Raw genomic sequence first — 20,693 nt, 5'->3', positions numbered from 1 at the left:
AAGAAAGTAAACAAAAAGAAAGCCGAAAAAGGAGAGTATGCGTGAAGGGTTAAGTTGAGGAAATATAACAAACAAACAAAACTAAATATTAACAGTGGGAGACGATATGAAGAATATTTTTATTAATAATAAACTGATGTGTTTGAGACCGTCTTTGTCTCGATTGGGTTCTTGCTTTTTTTCTTTTTGTAAATATATATTTCCCACCCTTTTTATTTTATTTCCTGTTTCTCTCAATTCTGTGTTGTTGTTGCTGTCTTGTATTTGCTCTATCCCTCATTTTCTTTTCTTCTCTTTTCATTTCATTTCATTTCATTTTTGTTTTGGTGTGTCTCTCTCTCTCTCGCGCGCGCGGGGAGGTTTATTGAAAGAGATAAAAAGTTATTTTTTATTATTCATATTCTCAAAAAAAAAAAAAAAAAAAAACAGAAAAAAAAAAAAAAAATAAATAAAAAAATAAATCCCTTCCCCTTTCCTTTTTTTTGCTTCCACCCGTCTCTCTCTTTTTTTTAGGGGGGCATTTACATAAATATTAATTCTTTATTAATATATATATATATATATATATATATATATATATATATATATATATATATATATACATTCATATTTATTTACGTATATATTACCACTATATTATTATATGCATTTGCCCGATTTTTCATTAGGGTCCAACAGCGGAAGGATTGATTAAAAGGAGGAAGGAGCTTGTTTTCTTTTTTTTATTTCTCTTTTATTCATTTTTTTGCTGCCCTTTTTTTTTTTTTTAAAAAAAAAAGTATTTTTCTTTTTCGCTACTATTATAAGTTGAGCGGCCTTGAGAACGAGCGGAGGGACGAACGTCCACACACGGACTAAGCAAAGGTAAGGAGTGACGTATGATATTAGCGTCTTTTTTTTTTTTTTACGCTTACGCGTGAGCTTGTGTTTGTTTTTTTGTTTTTTTTGTTTTTTTTGTTTGCGTTTGTTTTTGTTTTTGATTTTGTTTTTGTTTTGTCCCCTGCTTTTAATCAGTTACTTTTCGCAACACAATGGTTTTAAATGCGGAGAAGAGATGACGAAGGGGTTGAGAGTTATGAAAGGAGTTCTACGAGCAGTGTCTCGAGGATTTTTAACTCTTGCCGTTGCAAAATGTTTTCCATGGACGTGCGGAATGAGTTACCGTATACTTCGACATAAATGTGTCTTATTTTTGTTTTTTTTGTTTGTTGTTGTTTCTTTGCTCTTTTAACTTTTGTCCGCATATATATATATATAAATGAGTATATATGTATATGTGTATATGTCTTTTTTTTTTCTTTTTTGTCATTGTGTGTTTGCGCATATGTGTGTGTGTCTGTTGTGTGATGTTGAGCATATGTGTGATATTTGAATATACTCTGATTCATGTAACATGTTTCAGCTATATCACATACGTGCAAAATCCACATGACGTATACATACATATATACATACCTATACATACATATACATATATATAATGTATTTAATGTATATTTGCACATAAGCGCACACTTATACACACTGACACAAGTGGTTTTCTTTTTTTAAAAAAAAGGAAATGAAAAAAAAACCACCAAACAAAACGGAATGGCAGTGGCAGAAGAAGTGGAATGAGACAAATCACATGGGAAAGAAGAAAAGAAATCAACATGCTGGGGATGATACGCGCATGCGTGGTGCGTAATTTGCATAATAAAACATTTCAAACCTAAACTCCTCTTTTTCTATGCGAATTTGCCTCAACACTTATTTTAATGATTTGCCCCGCCAACAACATCACTTGAATTCTTCTCTGATACTCTGTTTGGCACAATGTCAATCATATCTAAAGTGAAAAAAAATTCCCTATCCTTTATTATAATCTCATTATTATTTTCTATTATTATTATTGTTTTGTTTTATCCACATTTTCATCTCTACTGCTATTTGATAATCCATAAGCGGTGTAACGAGGGTTGAAACTTGGAGTGGAGTGTCGAAATAAACAATACAAACAAACTAATAGGAAGAGTTATATAACTATTTGGAAATGAGCAATGGTGGTGTTACTGCTTTCCCACCCGAGGGACCGTCGCTTTACGGAAGAAAACCGGGAGGGAGTTTTTACGCCACATTGTTTTCTAGTGGAATTTCTGCTGGTTTTCGTTTTCCAGAAGCGCCTCGTCATACTTCGCAATTATTGGTATTTCTCAGCAATAGCATCAATGTGGCGGGGGTTGCGGTTATTGGAATGGAGGAAATGATACTGAAATCTGTCAGGGATGTCCTTCAGGTATATAATGAATTGGGAGGTGATGGGACCGGAACTGCGCCGTGCTTGCATCAAATTTCGTTAGAAAACCTTCGGAGTCTCGCTGATTGTTTTGCGCACCGCCCGCTGTTGGGTCCCCGAGCAATTGGAGCACTGCTTCGAATGGCTGTTTTAGTTGTGAAATATGCGCCATTGGATGCACTCTGTGACGAGGGATGTAACATTCTTAACTGCCTACTGCAACTTCTCAGTTGCTTGCCACGCAGTACCGTTGAAAACGAGCCTTTGAGCATCCTTCGCGTCACCCGCATAACCATTCGCAATGTTATGCGACGGATAGGACCATGTATTGCTGGAACTGACGGGGAAACATTCCAAGGTCGGATTTGTGCTGGCGCTTCGGTGACAGATGAGGCACTGGAGCGTGATATCATTCCATGGATGGAGAAACATTTGCTTCCGTTGCACATTGTTACCGGTGACGCCGCCCGTGTTGAGTTGCGGGAGGATCGCCACCTGGCACTCGCACTCTTATCGTATTTGCCTTTAAACTCTGCTGCCTCTTCTCATCGTGTGGCGCTTCGCCTTGCTTTACTTTACCTTGCAGAAACAGTCTCAGCACTCTTAAAAGTGGATGCTGCAGTGGGTGGTGTAGAGGGAACTGAGCGGGAACAGGCGTGCATGTTTCTGAGGCAGGCGAATATTAATTTCTCCAGTTATTCATCCGTGAATGTCAACCTTCAAACTGATGAGGATGCGGCAGGCGGATGTTGCATAACGGATGGGCCTCCCGTACCCGCAGCTGCTGTTGAGGACTTTTTGTTAGCTCAAGAGGCGGCGTATCGTAGGGATTTTACTCAATTGGAACGCTGCATTAACAGGGAACATGACCTTCGGGTGACCCTTGAACGGTGCATCGACGAGGCGAAGTTGAGGAGTGGCCTCCAATGAAATGCCTCGCAGTCAATCGCACAAAATGTCTTTTTTTAAATTTTAATTTGTTTTTTTTTCAAATATCATTCTTTTTACCGTTTGTACGAATGGTAAAATACCGTTTTGTGTTAGTGGCGAAGGCTGAAGGAGAAGAGAAGGAGGGAGGGGCTGGATAATTTTTTATTGTTACAGAAAATACAGATGCTTTTTTTTTTGTTATTAGTTTTTCTCACTGGGGAGTGGATGAAAAGGTAGGAGGAGGAGGAGGAGAAGGAGGCAAAATGAATCTGATGACTGGAGGAGTCCACCTTTAAAAATGTGTGGAACTATTTAACCATCATTGTTTCTTTTTTTTTTTTTTTGCATCTCTTTTTATATTAGATATACCCTCATAGCTGTTGTGTCCTGTTCGCTTCATCAATATATATATATATATATGCATATATATTATACATCTCGGGTTGTTTGGCGTATTTCTCGTCTCCCATTTTATTTGAGCGCACGTAATGTCTTGGAAGTAGCGGGTTGTGTTGCGGCGCGAAGGTCCGTTTTATTATTTTTTTTGTGAATTTAAAAAAAAAAGATATAAAAAATATTTATGAGTTCAGTTTAACATCTCGATTCGTTATTTTTCTTTTTTGAATATCATCTTTTTGTGATTTGCTTCTGCTGGGGTGATTGTTAGGCATTGCTTTTAGTTCTGTTTTCCATTAATTGCACCAGTGTAAGGTTGATATTTTACCTTCATATACATATATCTGAACATATATTATTTCTTTCATTCGTCTCTCTGCTGCCGTCGGAACTTCCACATTTCCACATTTCCACGTTAACACTCAACCAAAAACGAAAACAACAACAACAACGCAACACAATAATAAGAAACCGTGTTTTACTAGTGATTAATAAACAAAGAGAAATAATTAGGACAGTTACAGAAAGCTAACAAGGTATTAAATTAAAAAAAAAAGAAACATCATCGAAAAGGTCTTTTTTTTTTTTTAGAACATAGGGAGTAAGCAAAGAGACCAAAGACAAAAAAAAAAGGGTTAGAAGGAAAAATAAGGAAAGAAAGCTTGGCAAAACGTAGCTAGTACATATATATATATATATATCTATACATATATATATATATATATATATATATATATATTTATTTATTTATCTATCTTACTTTTGTATTATATCATAACTTATAATAAGGTTCTGTAATTTACGTAATGTCCCAGCAACCGCAGTATTACACAACGCAACAACAGCCTCCTCAGCAGCAGCAACAACAGGCACCTCCTCCTTCTATGGGAGCAATGAATCAAGATCTCGATTTGCTACGCAATCTTATGGTAAATTATATTCCAACTACTGTTGATGAGGTGCAACTCCGGCAGTTGTTTGAGCGCTTCGGCCCAATTGAGTCGGTTAAAATTGTGTGTGATCGGGAGACTCGTCAAAGTCGCGGTTATGGTTTCGTGAAGTTTCAGAGCGCCTCGAGTGCCCAACAGGCGATTGCATCATTGAATGGTTTTGTAATCCTCAACAAACGACTGAAGGTAGCGCTGGCTGCTAGCGGTCATCAACGTGGGCGTAACATGAACAATGGTTTCAATGCGTATGGCGGTTATGGCGGGTATGGTGGCTATGGTGCTTATCCTCCCGTTGCTAATCCATATGCACAACAACAAATGATGGCAATGCAACAACATTATATGATGGCCGCTTCCCCGATGCCTCCGATATCCCGTCAGTAATGTTTTTTCTTTTTTCTTTTTTTTTTTTTTTGGGGGGGGGGGTTCTCAACCCGTCAGCTTCCCTTCGAGGGTCGGTGGGGCAGATGGAGGGGTGTGAGAGAAAATGGAAGGTTTTTTTTTTTTTTTTTAAGGATAAGTAATTTTAATTATTTTAAAGGTGATATGACAGAAAATGCAAAAAAAAGGAAAAAAAAGAAGGGAAAAGAAAAGGAATATGAACTTTAAATGCCCCAGGAGGCTGTCGGAGTGTGTATGTAAAGAAGTAAGGGCACAAGAGGGAGGAAATGGGAAGGAAAGTTTCCCTTTTATTTTTGAAGCAAAAATAAAATGAAGAAGAAAATAAAAGAGGGGGAGCGGAGTGGGAGCTCTTTTCATACAAGCGAGGCGTTGAAACAGAGCTGTCGTCTGTGTTTGTTTGTGTGTATGTTTGTGTGTATGTTTTGTGCCATGTCATGTCATGTCATGTCATATCACATATCATATCATGTCATATTGTGCCATGTCATGTTATGTTGTGTTATGTTATGTTATGTTATTTATGTTTTGTTGGAGTTGGGTTTTACTTGCTTCTCGCTTATTATTATTATTATTACTATTATTACTGTTATTACTTTATTTTGTTGTCACACATACATTTATATTTGTGTACAAAATATGAGCCTTATAGTCGGAGAAGCGGCTCTCCCTCCCCACTAGACCCAAATGAATGGATGAATCATGACGAAGTTAAAAAAAGAAAAAAAAAAGAAAACCATGGAGGGGAGGAGAAAAAGAGACGAAAGAACAAAACAAAACAAACCAACATTAAAAAAAAGGAAAGGAAAGGAAAAAAAAAAACAGAGGTAAGTGTGAAATGTCACAAAGGTCGAAATCACACCATGCAAAGAATTTTTTTTTTTCCACTAATACGAGAGGGTTTAAACAAAGAAAATGAAGCATGAGTCGGAGAAAACGAATAAAGAGGAACAACACAAAGAGAAGAGGAATGAAGTGGAGCAAATAGTGACAGAAAGGTGTTGGATAGAGAGGAAATAGAGGAGAGGGCTTAAAAAGAAAAATAAAATAAAATAAAAAGAAAGGAGGTGAAACCGAAGAAAAAAAAAAAAAAAGAAGACAGAGGCATCAACGACAGAAACAATAACAAAATTCCGCGTCCCACAAACGTATATTTTTGTAAGTAAATATTTGACATCTGAGTTATCTTCTATTTGCTCGTTTAACGTCGAGCAGACTGAATCATTCTGGTGTATTTCAGTATGTGTGGACAGTTAAGATTAAAGAAAAAAATAAACAAACAAACACAAACAACTTATACATATATATATATATATGCAACTGAAAAACATGGTCCCAAAACAGGAAAGACTCAAAGGTAAAAGAAAGTGTTCCGCGAGGGGAAAGAGAGAGAAAAAAAAAAAGAGAAGCAAAAGAGTAACACAGAGAGTCAAGTGGAGTAAGAGAGGAAAATTATTAACAACAACAACAAAGGAAAAGGGTGGGGATTTGATGTCTGCAATGGAATCTCAAATGGGGGAGAATGAAAGAAACTGGTGAAGAAGCCAAAACCCAGAAGCAAACACAAAGCAAAGTTGATATCCGAATAAAATTGGAAAGACCAAGAAAAAAAAAAAGAGAGGTGTATTTTTATTCAGATTTTGGGGAACGCCACAACATAAGAACAACCAGAGGAGAAGCTAAAAGGAAAAGAATGGGAGGAGTAGTATTTCAAATAAACGACCAGCATTTGCTAAATGTTATTATTGTCATTGAAATTCGGTTTTCTGAAACGTTGATGTCGTTGTTGCGTAGCAGTGAAGTTGGACGGCGCTTGTTTTTTTTTTTTTGTTCTACCTTTCTTCCTTTTTTTTAAATTTGATCCGCTCAGTTCCTTCTTCATTTTTCCATTTACCAAAAGAAACAACAACAACAACAACAACAAAGTAAATGACTGTCGTCCCCCCAATACCCGGTTGGAACCCGCCAATGGAATTGAAAACTGTTTGAATATCGCGAAAAGAGAGAGAAAAAAAAGGGGACGATACGAATATGTGATGAAAAAAAAAAAGAAACCCCGCCTAGCCGCTTACTTGATATTTTGTGATTGTTTGATTAGCTTCGCGTTGCGCTGACCCTTTTATTCATTTCATTTTATTTCAAAAAGGAAAAAAAAAAAGAAGATCCTCTCTATTGCCTAGAAAACATACGAAATGATGACAGACGAGCGTCGCCGTGCCGACGATTTTACTCCTTTTCTCTTATTTTTCATCATCATCATTATTATTATTAATCTGTTTTGGTTTTCTTCTGGATTGTGACATGGTCTTACCTTTGTTTGTTATGGACTGTGGCTTTTTTCTTTTTTTTTTCTTTCCTATTCTCTTCTCTTCTCTTCTCTTTGTTGTTGTTTGTTTGTTTGTTTGTTTGTTTGTTTCTTCTGGCTGCGCGGCTTTGCCTGGCCCTGTATGGTGCCGACATCTGTCGGTTTGTTTTTCTTCCTATTCGTTCTCGCGCTACGTTGCGTTAAATGCAGGCGCCGAGCTTCTCTTTTTTTTTGTTTGTTTTCCTCCTTTTTTTTTTCTTTTGCTACCTTTTATACCCCTCGCTCCTTTTTGTCACTGGTTCAGTACGCGCACCCCCTTTTTTCTTAAACATTTCGTTACATTTCTTTTCGTATCCGCTGCTAAATTGTCATGTGAGTTTTTTGCGCATGATAAGACGATATAAGAAAAGGGTGCGGTGTGTGCATTGGATTCAAAGAGTTTCGGTTATTACTATTGTTATTGTTATTGTTATTGTTATTATGATTTGTCTGGCTATGTTTCCCCATTGATTTTATATTTTTATGTCTCTCCACGTGTGGGTAATTACGTAGCAGACTACCTCTTTATATATATATATATCTCCTACTTTCTTCAACCTGTTGTGGTGGATGTCACCGATCTGCACTGCTAATGTTTTGTAATTAGGAAAATAAGGAAAAAAATTGTTTGTTTTTGTCTACTGTTTGTTTCCCGCTTCTTCTTTTTTGTTTTTTCTTTTGATTCTGCTTTGAACTCCGTTGCTGTTACTATTATCACTATTATTGTTATTGTTGTTATCATCATCATTATCATCACCATCATTATTGTTGTTGTGGCTCCGTAGCCCACGTGTACGTATACATATATATATATATATATATGAGTGAATATTAAATATATGTATATATGTGTGCGCTTACCTGGTTGTGCGCTTATTCGTTAATATTTGACTTGTTGTTGTTTGTTGTTTACTTTCTTCCTTTTTCTTTTTTTTTTTTCCTCTCTCTATTTGGTTCCGCTTTGTTTCTCGCCTTTGCAACGAGTGGTTCTCGCTTTTCTTTTCTTTTAAAAAAAATAAAATAAAAATACTCCTTTCCCTCTTGTATAGCCTTCTGATTAGACGGCTGAAGTGAAGAGGGGAAGGGGGGGGGTTTAAAAAAAAAAAGAAAGAAAAAATGCATGCGAGAGTTTAAGAGGAGGAAAATGAAAAGAAAAAGAAAAGAGAGAGGAGGTGAAGTTTCAGGGGATTAAAAGATAAGGTTAAATAAACCGAGCGGGATGGAGGTAAGTGAGACTAAAACCAAATAAAAAAGAAGTTCCTTTTTTTCTTCTTTAAAAAAAAAAAGTGAAAGGAAAAGGCAAAAAAGAAAGAAAAAGAAAAAGAAGAAAAAAAAAAGGAAAAAGGAAAAAGGGGGTGAGCGATTTAATAGTCGAAAGAAATGAAATTTCATTTTGTGTTTCGTTTTGCCACCAAATGATGCTTTGCGTTTGTGGTGTTGAATCCCCTTATTTTTTGTTTCCAGTCGCGTGCTGCTTTAATGTGAACAGGGCGTAGGACACAATTTTACTTTACTTTACTTTCCTTTCTTTTCCTTTTCTTTTCTTTATCTTTTATTTTTTTGTTTGAAAAGAAAAAAGAAAAAAACTTCTATATTCCACCACTGTTTCGCCTTCTTTTACCTTTCTTTTAATCCCTTTGTGTGTGTGTGTGTGTGTGTGTTGGTTATTATTATTATTATTATTATTGTTGTCGCTCACCTGTGTACACGTTGGTCTTTTTTTTTTCTTCAGTTTCAATTAATCCATCCGTTGATTCTATACATATATTTACATTTATATATTTATAATATGTATGTTTTATATATATATAAATTTTTTTTTAAATGTCTACGAACTCCGCGCATGCGCAAAAGAAAAAAAAAACAACAGCACCTTTGATGTTACGTCCCTCAAATGCTTGAGAAAATGAAACCGCAACAACAAAGCAAAACTTGACAGAAGAAAAAAAAAAAAAGAAAAATACGAAAGGAAAAAAAAAATAAAAAGATTGCGTCTTTTCTGTTTTTTTTTTTCCATTCCTCTCCTCCTTTTCTTTTTTTTTTTATCGCGTGAAATTAATCTCATGGGAAGGAGACCTTCTTGACACCACCGTCAATATTATATCACCGAAGTCCATACCTTTTCTTCTGTTCAGCGGATTTTCTTTTCTTTTCTTTTTGTGTTTTTTTTTTTGAGTATTTGTTATTGTCGTTATTGTTGTTTTTTTTTTAAATTTCTTTTTTTTCCTTTTTTCTTTTTTTTCTTTTCCTTTTTTGTCCTTACCTCCTCTTCCTCTTCCTTTTCCTTTTCCTTTTCCTTTTCCTTTTTCATTTTTTTTTCTTTTCTCACGTCCTCTCAATGCCTTCACTGGCAGAGTAAAGAGAGGATGAGAGGAAGATGAAGAAAAAAAAAAAAAAGGAAATTCATTGCCGTTACCGATGCTGTTGTTATTGTTATTGTGTTTGTGTTTGTGTTTGTGTTTGTATATGGGTTTTTTTTAAAAAAAAGAATCATAAAAAAAGAAATGAAATGACTTTGTTTGTGTGTTTGTGTTTCATTTCTAACTCGTACCTCCTTTATTTTCTTCCAATTTTTCATTGCCTTAGTTGGGCTCGTACACTTCTCTTCCTTTGTGTCTTTATGTTTGTGTTTTTTGTTTTTGTTCGTCGGTACTTCTTTTCTTCTTTTCTTCTTTTTATTTTTCCTCCCATATTTTTCCATCTCTATTTGGTTGTTATTATTGCCTCTGTGGCATCATGCGGTTGCGGTAAACTTTTTGTCGTTTTTTTTTTCTTGTGTGACAGTTTGTGTTTGTGTTTCTTGTTTTTCCCTCACGTGCCTGTATTCATATATGCAGTTATATACGTATTTATATGATATATATATATATTCACTTATTATTGGATATGTGGATACGAAACAAAGAAATAAAATAAAATAAAATACTTTTTATGATGGTATATTTTATTTTGTTACTTTCAAGTGACTTCACTACGGTGGACTTGAGGGGAGGGGAGGGGGAAATAAATTTTTAAAAAAAATGAAAATTGGCGCTTTTTATAAGAGGATATTAAATAAAATGGTGAAACACCAATAGAAGGAGGGGGAATTGTCAGCAGAGATTAAAAAAAAAATAAATAAACAACGACAACAGCAACAAATTGAAAAGTGAAAAAGAAGAGAAGTTAAGGGAAACATGAATGCACGAGTGTTGGAGTTTTTGCAATTTAAACGAAAGAAAAAAGAAAACAATAAAACAAAAAAGTGATACACGCGAAAGTGTTTGTTGTTTTGCGATGGTGTCAGTTCGTTGCTTTTTCATTTCTCTTCGTGTTCCCGCTTCTTTCTTTTTTTTCTTTTTTTTTGTATTGTTTCCTATGCGTTGCCTTAAGTAAATTTACTGCATTTACCACAAAAGGTAGCAACGTCAGTTACATCAGTTTGAGGATAATAAGCAAAGTAAAGAAATATAAGAAAAAAAGAAAAAAAGCAAGAATGAAATAAAGCGAAATGTTGACAAATGGGAAAGAAAAAGAAGGAAAGAATGAGGTGAGGACTTGAAAGCAAACCATCAAACAGAAGAAAAAGATGAATAAAAGAAAATAAAAAATAAAAATTAAAAAAAAAAAGAAACACCGGCAAGTTGTGATACGAAGAGGGACACAGAGGGCGAGAGAAAGGTAACGCACACGTATGTCGTTTTACATAATATATATTACATATATGATATGCAATTGTGTATGTGTATGTGTGGGTGTGGGGGAAACGTCAAACAAAAACAAAAACAAAAACAAACAAACAAGCAAACAAACAAAGTGACAAAAAAAAACAAAAAGAAAAAGAAAAAAAGGAGGAACGGGAGAAAATTTATGTGGATGAGTTGACGAGTTTTGATGGGATGAGAATTATGAATGGAAGTTAAAAATGGGATTAGGTGTAAATGTTGTGTGTTTTTTTTATGACAAGAGGAGGAAAGGGGAGGTGGAGGAGGAGGAGTTTCTTTGACCCCGTGTGTGACGTAACATCTCATCTTGGGTAACTTTTGTTATGATGATTATTATTGTTATTGTTCTCCCCGCTCTTTTTTTTCTTTTTCTTTTTCTTCTTTATTTTATTTTGTTTTGTTTTGTTTTGTTTTGTTTTGTTTTGTTTTTTTAAATCTTTCTGTGTGCGTGCCCTTCCTTCCTTCCTTCTTTCTTTCTTGTGTTATGTGTGTGTGTGTGTGTGTGTGTTTTTTTTTGTTTTGTTTTTTCCTCCCCTTCCTTCCGCTGCGATGCAGTGGTGTTGTAAAACAAGGCGGTGGGAGTTTGATGGTATAGTTTTAGCAGAAGTAACGGGGGAAAAATAATACGAAGAAGAAAAAAAAAACAACAACAGAGGGATGAAATAACATAAATATAAAGATGAAAGCGAAAGGGAGTAGGTGCTCCTTTTTTTCTTCTGAAAGGAGGAAAATTAAATAGAAAAAAAAAGGAGAATAATTAGGTGATTAAAACGAAAGAAGAAAAAAAAAAAGAGAAAGACATCCCTCCAAAACAAAGGGGACAAAACAAAAACCAAAAATACAAATATATATATATATATATATATATATATATGGTGAACAAAAGTATAGATAAACAGACAAGAAGGGGGAAAAGGATGAGGAAAGAGAGGAAATAATAATAAGAAAAAAAAACAGTTGTAACAACAACAACAAAAAAAAAAAGAGTTAGGAGAGAAAGAGGAGGACAACAATTTGCTGCAACGACAGCAGAAATGTTAAGTGGGGCTTAACTCAGAAGGGAATCTTGCAATGATTATTTTCTATGATTTTAATCCTTTAACTTTGCATTCGCTCCTTTCCCTTCTTTCCTTCTTCATTTAATTTTTTTTTTTGAATTCCTCCTCCTCTCCCCATTAATATTTTTGTTTGGTAATCATCTTTCTTTTTCATATAATCCACATTCACTCCCTACTCTAACTTCCACTTTTTTTTTCTTACCATCCTCCTATTTCAAATAATGCTGCGGGATACTTCCGATGTTTCCACTTCAATCTTCACTTCCTGTCCGTTTGTTTATCTTTTAATCAAAGCAATTTTCATTCTTTTTTCCCCCTTCTTTCTCCAAATAATCCGTCGCATCTCGGTACATAAAGATTAAGGTCTTTTTTTTTCTTTTTCTTTTCTTTTTTATATTTTTGTTTTTACTTTCTTCTTGATTTTTTTTGACGGTGCAGTCGCAAAACAAATGTCTCAGGTTCCACTGGCTTCTCCATGTGATCCCTACAACACCACCGGGCAATCGCAGTCGGAGTTGCAGCAACAACAACAACAACCCGCTCAACAGCAACAACAGCAGCAACAACAACAACAGGCACCTCCTCCGCAACCGTTGGGTCAAGTGAATCAAGAACCCGATTTTCTACGCAATCTTATGGTAAATTATATTCCAACTACTGTTGATGAGGTGCAACTCCGGCAGTTGTTTGAGCGCTTCGGGGCCATTGAGTCGGTTAAAATTGTGTGTGATCGGGAGACTCGTCAAAGTCGCGGTTATGGTTTCGTGAAGTTTCAGAGCGCCTCGAGTGCCCAACAGGCGATTGCATCATTGAATGGTTTTGTAATCCTCAACAAACGACTGAAGGTAGCGCTGGCTGCTAGCGGTCATCAACGTGGGCGTAACATGAACAATGGTTTCAATGCGTATGGCGGTTATGGCGGGTATGGTGGCTATGGTGCTTATCCTCCCGTTGCTAATCCATATGCACAACAACAAATGATGGCAATGTATCAGCAGTATATGATGCATGCACCGCCTCAACAAACTCAACTTCCCCCACCACCACCTCCGCAGCAGTCACCGGGTCAAACTGGGCAACAAAGCGGTCGGCCTGCCCGTAAATGAAGGGATAAAAAGTGACTTTTATGTGATATGTGAGATGCATATTTGTGGGCAGGTGTGACCTTACTCTTTACCCTTTGGCCGTATTATTATTATTATTACTGTTGTTTTTGTTGTTACTTGTTATTGTTATAGTTATTGTTTCTTTTTTCTTCTCTTTTCAGACACGAAAAGGAAAAAAAAACATCAAAGAATGAGTATGTATATATATATATATATTTCTGTGTGTATTTTTTTTTCTTTCGTTACGGTACAGAATACACTCTGATGTCAGATGTGAAAGAATGTTGGATTGGATTGAATTGGATGAGGAAGAGGGGTGATGGGTGGAGGGAAAAAGAAAAGAAATAATAATAATAATAAGAATAATAATAATAATATGAAAAAGAAGGGATAAGTGATGTGTACCGAAACGGAAAGGTTCATAAAGGGTAAACGAGTAGGAAAATGAAATGAAACAAAAACCAAAAGAAAATATTAGGAAGCGGTAATTTGACACAAATGAGAGAAGGGAGGAAGAGATGGGAGAATAAGAAAAAAAAGAAAGAAAGAAAGAAAGAAAAAAAAGAGGGAGGAGTTGGCAAAGCCAAAGAGAAGAAACGGTAATCAGGAAAATTAGCCAACGGATAAAATGAAGATGGTGAAACAAATGATAGCGGAAATGTGAGGGAGAGAAGGAAACAGGGAGGAAGAGATATAATTTCAACAAAAGTATTTAAGTATATGCATTTTGGTATGCGTGTATACATATTTATATTTATTTATTTATTTACAGATAAACAGAGGGCAAAAGGGAAATATCTTATTGAGGTAAAGGCATGATGCTATAAGATATCATAACCGAGATGCAATGTGTGTTTTATTTGTTTATTTAACTTAAGGGTTAAAGTATAAAAGTATAGTGGAGAGGGCAAAATAAAAATAAGAAACAGAAAAAAAAAATATGATAAATAAAAATAAATAAATTCAAAAAAAGGAAAGGAAAGGGAAGGGAAGAAAAGAAAAGCTCACTAGCAATAATAATAATAATATGATAATGAAGGGAACCTTCAGCAAGAAGTGAGCCAGACCCGGTTGAAAAGAACGAATGAAAGGTGGAAAAAAAAACGCAAAAAGAAAAAGGAAGGGAAACAAACAGAAAGAGAAACAGAAAGAGGAGGGAGAAGTGGAAGTGGAAGTGGAAGTGGAAGGAATGAGGAGAACATAATGAAATCAATTTTTGAGCGTGAAAAATTAAAAAAATATAAAAAATTATAATATGAAAACCTAAGCACAACCACGTCGAGCGCGTCGTTGGAAAGAAAGACGTATGTGTCTCCGCTTTTTCGTGTGTACATGTATTTGTGTTTTTCTTTTGTATAGGGAGCCATGCGCGTATTGTGACAACATACAGAGTTGATTGTACAAAACAATAAAAAAAAAAAGAGAGAAAAGAAAAGGTGAGAAATATATAGCAAAAGGGGAGAAAAAGAGGAGAGGAGAAAAGAATGCAATTGAAAAGGATGGTGTTGAGGTGGTTGAGATTAGGATTAAAATAATAAATAAAAAAAAAAGGGTACAACGCGATACGACGGAGTAATGGATGTGAATGTGGGGAATATTATGGTGGCAATATGAAAGTAGTTGGAGTCCAAAAATAAATATTTATTTACCCGCAACATATTCCTGAAGTCAGTTACATACACATTTCATTTCTTTTTTTTTCTTTTTTTTATTTTTAACTACTTCTCTCTTTCTCTCTCCCTCTTTATTCCCCACCGAATGAAGGTGAACCCGCATCTTATGCAAACAGACACATTTTACAGCAGTGTTCGTCTCCACTTCCCCTCCCCCCACCCCAAAAAAAAGAAAAAAAATAATACATAACATCACATACGAGAGAAACCCAAGAAGAGGAAGTGAGAAGAGTTGCCTGACGGTAGTGAGAATAAATATTTGGAAAGATTAGGGGAGATTTTTTTTTTAAAAAAAAGGAAAAAAGAGTAAAGAAAGAGATTTTGCATGTGTGTTTGTTTTTGTGTGTGTGGATGTGTGTGGACAGAAAAGTGCGAGGGAAACCTTTTTCTTTAAAAATAAAAAAAACAGAAGGGAAAAAAGAAAAATGAAAAAGTAATAGGAAAATAGGGAAGAAAGAGAGGATGAACGAAGGGGTAATATTGATTTCATCAATATATATATATATATATATATATGACAAGATGAGATTGAAGAAAGATCCTCATGATGATTTGGAGCATTTACTTGACGCGTTGAAATGTCTGTCAATTCTCCACATGTCACATTCCGTTGAATATGAGAGGAAAGGACAGTTGAGTGAATGCAGAGGAGAACAAACGAACGAACAATTAAAAGAATGAAAAGAAGAGAGAATTCAAAAAAAAAAAGGAGGGGATAGAGAAACATACACACACTAAGTTGTGGTAGTGCATGTGCTGCCGAAGAGAGGAGATTATTGTGATGAAAATGATGATGATGAAATAACAACATAAAAAGGAATGCGGAAAAAAAAACACAAGATGACATGAGAGGACGCAATGAGTTTGGAGAGGTACATCGCAAAAAAAAAAAATGAAAGAAAAAAATGAAAAAAAAAAGGAATGAGAAACAAAGCGAAACGAGCTGAAGCGAAATACTCTGCATTGTTAAGCGCATGTCTCGTTTGGTATTTTGTTTTGTTTTGTTTTCGTTTCAGTGTGTGTTGTTCCTGTCACCATTATAGTTGGCATCATGTATGCCCCCCCCTTTTCCCTACTCCTCTCTTTTGGGTACCGCTGCACCATTTTTATTTTTGAGTGCGTCCGTACGCAAAAGATGTCTCTTAACTTCTTTTTTTGTTTTTATTTGGTACAAATTCGTATTTGTTTTCTTGTTTTTTTGTGTGCATCATGAACGTACCTTTCTCCTTTTTGTTTGTTGTTTTGTTCTTTCTAAATCACATTATATGTGGTTGAAGCAAATCTCCTTTACTTTTTGTTTTGTGTGTGTGTTTGCCTTTCTGTTTTCTTTGTCCATGTTTTACTTCTTTTTTTTTTTGATTCACAACACCTCTGAGTGGCTTGAACTACTGAAAAGTGCAATCTCATGCCCACTATTCGTTCATTCATTTCATTTCATTTCATTATACTCCCTCGCTTTCATATTTCTTCGCGCATACTTTTTGGCTATTATTTCTTGTGTCGTGTGTTGGGCAAATTTGGGTGGTCAGTTTTTGGTTGTTTTTGTTTTTGTTTTTTCTACTTTTTTTTTTTGCTCGTTTGTTTGTTTGTTTGTTCTTGTTGTTGTTGTTCATATGCTATTTTTGCTGTTTTCACCACCCAGTTATTTTCATATGTGGGTTTCCTTCGTTCCAGTTGACCGTTGTTGTCTTCTTTCCCTCTTCCCTTTTTCCCTTTTTTCTTTTTTTCTCTTTTTCTCTTTTTCTTTTCTCCTTTTGTTATGCACTATTTTACCGATTCCTCCCTTTCGAAAAGTTCTCGCGTCGTCCCGCCTGAATTTCCTCTCATTTTTCGTTCTTTTTTTTTTTTTTAACGTTTTATTGTGTTTGGAAGTGTCCCTGATCTTCTCTCTTACGGTATGTGTGTGTGTGTGAGGGAAGAGGATCATGAACATTTGATAAGTAACACAATATTTACGATTCATCATATAGTGTGTTTATATACCAGCGGCTTTTTGTTACCTACCATTTTTTTGTGTATTTTTTTTTGGGGGGGGGATTTCTTTTTTATTTTTACAAAAAAAAAAGAAAATTATTACCGGAATCATCTGCTTTTACCGTGTGCATGCGTATACGTGCGTGTATGGCTTCATGTTTTGTGGCCATGAAACGAAAAAAAAAAATAAAAGACAGAAAAAGATGACTTTTACTCTTTCGGTACCTCTTCTATTCGTTTTGCCCATTTCTTTCATTTCTTTCCCTCATCAGTTCTGTTCTGTTCTGTTTTGTTCCTTTTCCCCTTTTGTTTCTTTTGTTTTTTACGCGCATATATGTATGTGTTTTCAGCGGTTCGCTTTTCTTTCTCTTATTTTTCTTATTTTTATGTCTTTTATTTACCTTAACTTTACTTTATTTTTTTATTTTTTTATTTATTTGTAAATGTGGTACCGCTGTTTTATATTGTATTTGGGGAGTATTATGTATGAACAGTAATGTTATGATGATGGGAAGGAAATGAAAGGGAACGGAAGTGGCGAAAGGATTGGAGTGGAAATATGGCATGAAGAAAATGCAGAAAATGCAGAAAAGAGAAGAAACAAACAAAATATACACAAAGGCAGACACACAAGAAAAAAAAAAGAACCAAAAAAAAGGGTGGGACACGTGAGAGCGCGCATGCGTCGGCGTAAAGGAGGTTTTCACAATAAATTTAAATATTTATAAATTATATATATATATATATATATATAAATGAGTGGAACGGATTCTAAGGGGGAAAAGTACAGAAGGGAAAATGAGGCTCATGACTAAGTCAAAAACAATAGTAGCAAAAAATAAAAGGGATCAAAAGAGAGAAAAAAAACAATGAAAGAAAGAAATTTGTGTGAAATTAAAAAAGAAATAAATTTAGGTTGGCAGCATTTTAAGAGATATTTAAAGAGAAAAGAACTGTTATGCATTTGTGTGTTTTGTATATGGTCACTGGTGGAAGTGAAATAAAATAAGCAAAAAAAAAATTAATAAACAAAAGACGTAAAGAAAGAAAGAAATTGAGAGAGAGAGAGAGAGCTGCGTTTGTGTTTTATGAAAACAAAAGGAATAACTAGCGAAAACGAATACGTCAGATCAAAATAAAGAAGGAAAAAAAAAGAGCAAACAAACAAACAAACAAACAAAAAGGGAAAAGAAGCAAAAATTCAAAATAAGAGGGGGGGGGGAAAAAAAGGGATGTGAGCGGGAAACGAAAAGGGAAGAATGGAAACGAAAAAAAGAAAAAAAAAACGTCGAAGTGGAAAAAAGAAGAGTTTAAAAAAAAGAAAGAAAAGAAGAAACAAACAAACAAACAAACAAAAGGAGCCGCGAGTCTTCGCTTCCCAAATGAACATGAGATGTGCTGAGCCCTTTTCATATTATTTGGATGTAGCGACGATTGGTAAAAAATGATTTTTTTTTAGTTTTATTTTTGTTACGGATTGTTAGAGATAGTATTTCACAGTTGATACTCATCAGCGCTGAATTACCTGGAAGAATGGTTGGGTAGTATATTTATATATATATATATATATATTTATAAGCAGAAGTAAAATTGAGGAAGCAACAACGAAGAAGGAATAAGAAAAAAGCAAAAAAAAAGAGGGGAAAAAATATCAAAAGCAAGAGAAGGAGGAAAGAAAACAAAACCAAAAAAAAAACAAAAAAGAAAATTAGCAAAGAGAGCGTATTGATATAATATAAAATACATTTGTATATGGTTATACACATGGATATAAACAAACAAACAAACAAACACAAGCACGCACGCACGCGCACACACATGCAAGCACAAATATAAATAAAGAAGTATATTTGTATCTATTTATATTATTTATGTGGGATTAACATATGTATGCTCTGCATGTGGTAGTCAAAGCTCTGTACCCAAAAGGTGAAAAAAAAAGGTATACATTCATATTTAAATGTTGACGTTTATTTCTATATGGTGGAAAAAGGGAGAAAGGTTTAAAAAAAAAAAAAGGAAGGACAGAAGAAGAGGAAGAATGGGGGGAAAAAAAAGAGTGTGAGAATCAAAGAAAAAGAGGGTGTTGTGTGAATATATGCATGGTTAAAGTGGAGTGGCGCTCTCCTTTTTTTTTATTTTGTTGGTGTGTAGCTGATGGTTCTGGCGCTTTTTTTTTTCTTTTAAAAAAAAAGTCTTCTCCGCTGTATGAAGTTGCCTTGCCCCCAGCGAAACCTTCAGGAGCTTTGCGTGTGACTGCCCCCCTCCTTTCATTAAATATACGGATTTGACTTGTGAATGTTTACTGCAATAACTCATCATTGTTTAATGACTCTTCTATTTTTCTTTCTATTTTTTCCTTTTTCTTCATTTCTCTCTTCTTTACTATTCAGTGCGTATTTTAGGTATAAATGATAGGAGTAATGATGGAGTTGTGTTGAAAGTGACAGCAAAAGAAATCCTTTCGGTTTTTTTTTGGCTTACATTGATGATGTCGTAAAAGTGCGTTGGATCGGTTGTATTCCCTTTCGGGTACTGGTAAACACCATATAAAACTTCATTAAATAAATAAATATGTATATATATATATATTGATTTATTGAAGTTTGAGGTTGTTATTAACATCACTTCAGTGATTTGTGTGTATTATTTTTTCCGTTAATGTGCTGGAGCCTCTTTTCTTCCTCTTATCTCTTACACTTTTATATTATATGGTATTATAATCTGAACGGAGTGATGCTGAAGTCAATACTGAGAGCTGATGAGGGGAGGAATGAGCCTTTTTTTAATATTTTTCATCCTAATTATTAGGAGGTGCATTTTTGATGTTATGGAACTATTACAAAACTCATGTGAGTAACTGCGACGGTGTTATTAATTTTGCGTTCCTCTTTTTTTTTTTTTTTTGCCGCCATGATATCGTCACCTCAAAAAGAGTGAGAAAAAGTTTATGGTTCAATTTGTGAATGCAGTTTACGCCGCTCGTTTATTCACTTGTGATCTATCCTCTTTATAATAATAATAATAATATATATATATATATATATATATATATATTTTGTTGTATCATCTTCCGTATTTGTGCATATTGTCCCCCCCTCCTCCTCCTTTTAGAAACTAATGGCTCCACCTTCAGATATTTCGGAGCGAAGGCAGCGGGCTTCGTTAAAAAGCAAAAAGCGATGGGTGAGGCGCATTCTTTGGTTAATTGTGTGGTGGTTTGGTGCAGTTATTATCAGTAGGCTTCATCAAGATTCATTACGTATGTATGTTATTGTTACTACTTTTATCGCCATATTTGCAGCTTTGGGTTGGAGGCAGCGACGGAAAATATCACGAGAAGGCGTTAAATCTAATATTCACGAGCGATTCGGCACAGTTGCGTCATTACGGAGGCGATGCGTTGAATTTAATGCGCTAAAAAATATTGGGACTCCAGAGGCCATTCGCGTCATTCGAGATGAGGCATTCCGTCAAAATCTCATTAATTCACCACCGGATGCTCCGTCATGCTGCTGTGGAAGCGGGAGGCCTTTCGCGGAGTGTTGTCGCGTACTGCAGGAGGAATTGCGCCGATGTGGTGCTGAAACGTAAAGGGGGGGAAAAATATATAATATGATATATGAAAAAGGAAAGAAAAGGAAAGAAAAAGAAAAGAAAAGAAAAGAAAAGAAAAGGAGGAGGAAAGCATATAAAAAGATTGTGTGTGGAATGACGTGTTACACTCACTAATGTTTTTCTTTTTCTTTTTGTTTTTTTAAATCCTTCTGTACCTCAACCGCGGTTTTCTCTTCGGTGTAGTTGTGAGCCGCACTTCATATATTGGTACTGTGTATATTTGTAGGAATATTTTATTGTTGCGTTCCTTTTTTTTCTTTTCCTTT

The 20,693-nt window shown here is 35.0% G+C and overlaps 10 protein-coding genes across 10 annotated transcripts; 6 read left to right on the top strand and 4 right to left on the bottom strand.

The window, feature by feature from the left end:
* Positions 1 to 2,032: 2,032 nt before the first annotated feature.
* On the top strand, positions 2,033 to 3,205 carry TbgDal_XI490 (hypothetical protein, conserved; the record flags this gene model as incomplete). The annotated part of the gene is made up of 1 exon (XM_011780896.1): positions 2,033 to 3,205. The coding sequence occupies one exon, from the start codon at positions 2,033 to 2,035 to the stop codon at positions 3,203 to 3,205; it is 1,173 nt and encodes a 390-aa protein (XP_011779198.1).
* Positions 3,206 to 4,407: 1,202 nt separating this feature from the next.
* On the top strand, positions 4,408 to 4,935 carry TbgDal_XI480 (RNA-binding protein, putative; the record flags this gene model as incomplete). The annotated part of the gene is made up of 1 exon (XM_011780895.1): positions 4,408 to 4,935. The coding sequence occupies one exon, from the start codon at positions 4,408 to 4,410 to the stop codon at positions 4,933 to 4,935; it is 528 nt and encodes a 175-aa protein (XP_011779197.1).
* A 4,736-nt stretch (positions 4,936 to 9,671) lies between these two features.
* Positions 9,672 to 10,151, top strand: TbgDal_XI470 (hypothetical protein; the record flags this gene model as incomplete). The annotated part of the gene is made up of 1 exon (XM_011780894.1): positions 9,672 to 10,151. The coding sequence occupies one exon, from the start codon at positions 9,672 to 9,674 to the stop codon at positions 10,149 to 10,151; it is 480 nt and encodes a 159-aa protein (XP_011779196.1).
* Positions 10,152 to 10,989: 838 nt separating this feature from the next.
* Positions 10,990 to 11,304, bottom strand: TbgDal_XI460 (hypothetical protein, unlikely; the record flags this gene model as incomplete). Its single annotated transcript, XM_011780893.1, has 1 exon — positions 10,990 to 11,304. The coding sequence occupies one exon, from the start codon at positions 11,302 to 11,304 to the stop codon at positions 10,990 to 10,992; it is 315 nt and encodes a 104-aa protein (XP_011779195.1).
* Positions 11,305 to 12,505: 1,201 nt separating this feature from the next.
* Positions 12,506 to 13,162, top strand: TbgDal_XI450 (RNA-binding protein, putative; the record flags this gene model as incomplete). The annotated part of the gene is made up of 1 exon (XM_011780892.1): positions 12,506 to 13,162. The coding sequence occupies one exon, from the start codon at positions 12,506 to 12,508 to the stop codon at positions 13,160 to 13,162; it is 657 nt and encodes a 218-aa protein (XP_011779194.1).
* A 419-nt stretch (positions 13,163 to 13,581) lies between these two features.
* TbgDal_XI440 (hypothetical protein, unlikely) lies at positions 13,582 to 13,908 on the bottom strand (the record flags this gene model as incomplete). Its single annotated transcript, XM_011780891.1, has 1 exon — positions 13,582 to 13,908. One exon carries the CDS (start codon positions 13,906 to 13,908, stop codon positions 13,582 to 13,584), a length of 327 nt encoding a protein of 108 aa, XP_011779193.1.
* Positions 13,909 to 14,208: 300 nt separating this feature from the next.
* TbgDal_XI430 (hypothetical protein, unlikely) lies at positions 14,209 to 14,529 on the bottom strand (the record flags this gene model as incomplete). The annotated part of the gene is made up of 1 exon (XM_011780890.1): positions 14,209 to 14,529. One exon carries the CDS (start codon positions 14,527 to 14,529, stop codon positions 14,209 to 14,211), a length of 321 nt encoding a protein of 106 aa, XP_011779192.1.
* A 592-nt stretch (positions 14,530 to 15,121) lies between these two features.
* On the bottom strand, positions 15,122 to 15,811 carry TbgDal_XI420 (hypothetical protein, unlikely; the record flags this gene model as incomplete). Its single annotated transcript, XM_011780889.1, has 1 exon — positions 15,122 to 15,811. The coding sequence occupies one exon, from the start codon at positions 15,809 to 15,811 to the stop codon at positions 15,122 to 15,124; it is 690 nt and encodes a 229-aa protein (XP_011779191.1).
* A 79-nt stretch (positions 15,812 to 15,890) lies between these two features.
* Positions 15,891 to 16,748, top strand: TbgDal_XI410 (hypothetical protein; the record flags this gene model as incomplete). Its single annotated transcript, XM_011780888.1, has 1 exon — positions 15,891 to 16,748. The coding sequence occupies one exon, from the start codon at positions 15,891 to 15,893 to the stop codon at positions 16,746 to 16,748; it is 858 nt and encodes a 285-aa protein (XP_011779190.1).
* Positions 16,749 to 19,929: 3,181 nt separating this feature from the next.
* TbgDal_XI400 (hypothetical protein, conserved) lies at positions 19,930 to 20,403 on the top strand (the record flags this gene model as incomplete). Its single annotated transcript, XM_011780887.1, has 1 exon — positions 19,930 to 20,403. One exon carries the CDS (start codon positions 19,930 to 19,932, stop codon positions 20,401 to 20,403), a length of 474 nt encoding a protein of 157 aa, XP_011779189.1.
* Between the last annotated feature and the right edge of the window lie 290 nt (positions 20,404 to 20,693).

Source organism: Trypanosoma brucei, chromosome 11 (genome assembly GCF_000210295.1).
Source record: "Trypanosoma brucei gambiense DAL972 chromosome 11, complete sequence".
Lineage (NCBI taxonomy): Eukaryota > Euglenozoa > Kinetoplastea > Trypanosomatida > Trypanosomatidae > Trypanosoma > Trypanosoma brucei.
Note: the sequence above shows the minus strand (reverse complement) of the source record. Positions and strands in the feature narration are given on the sequence as shown.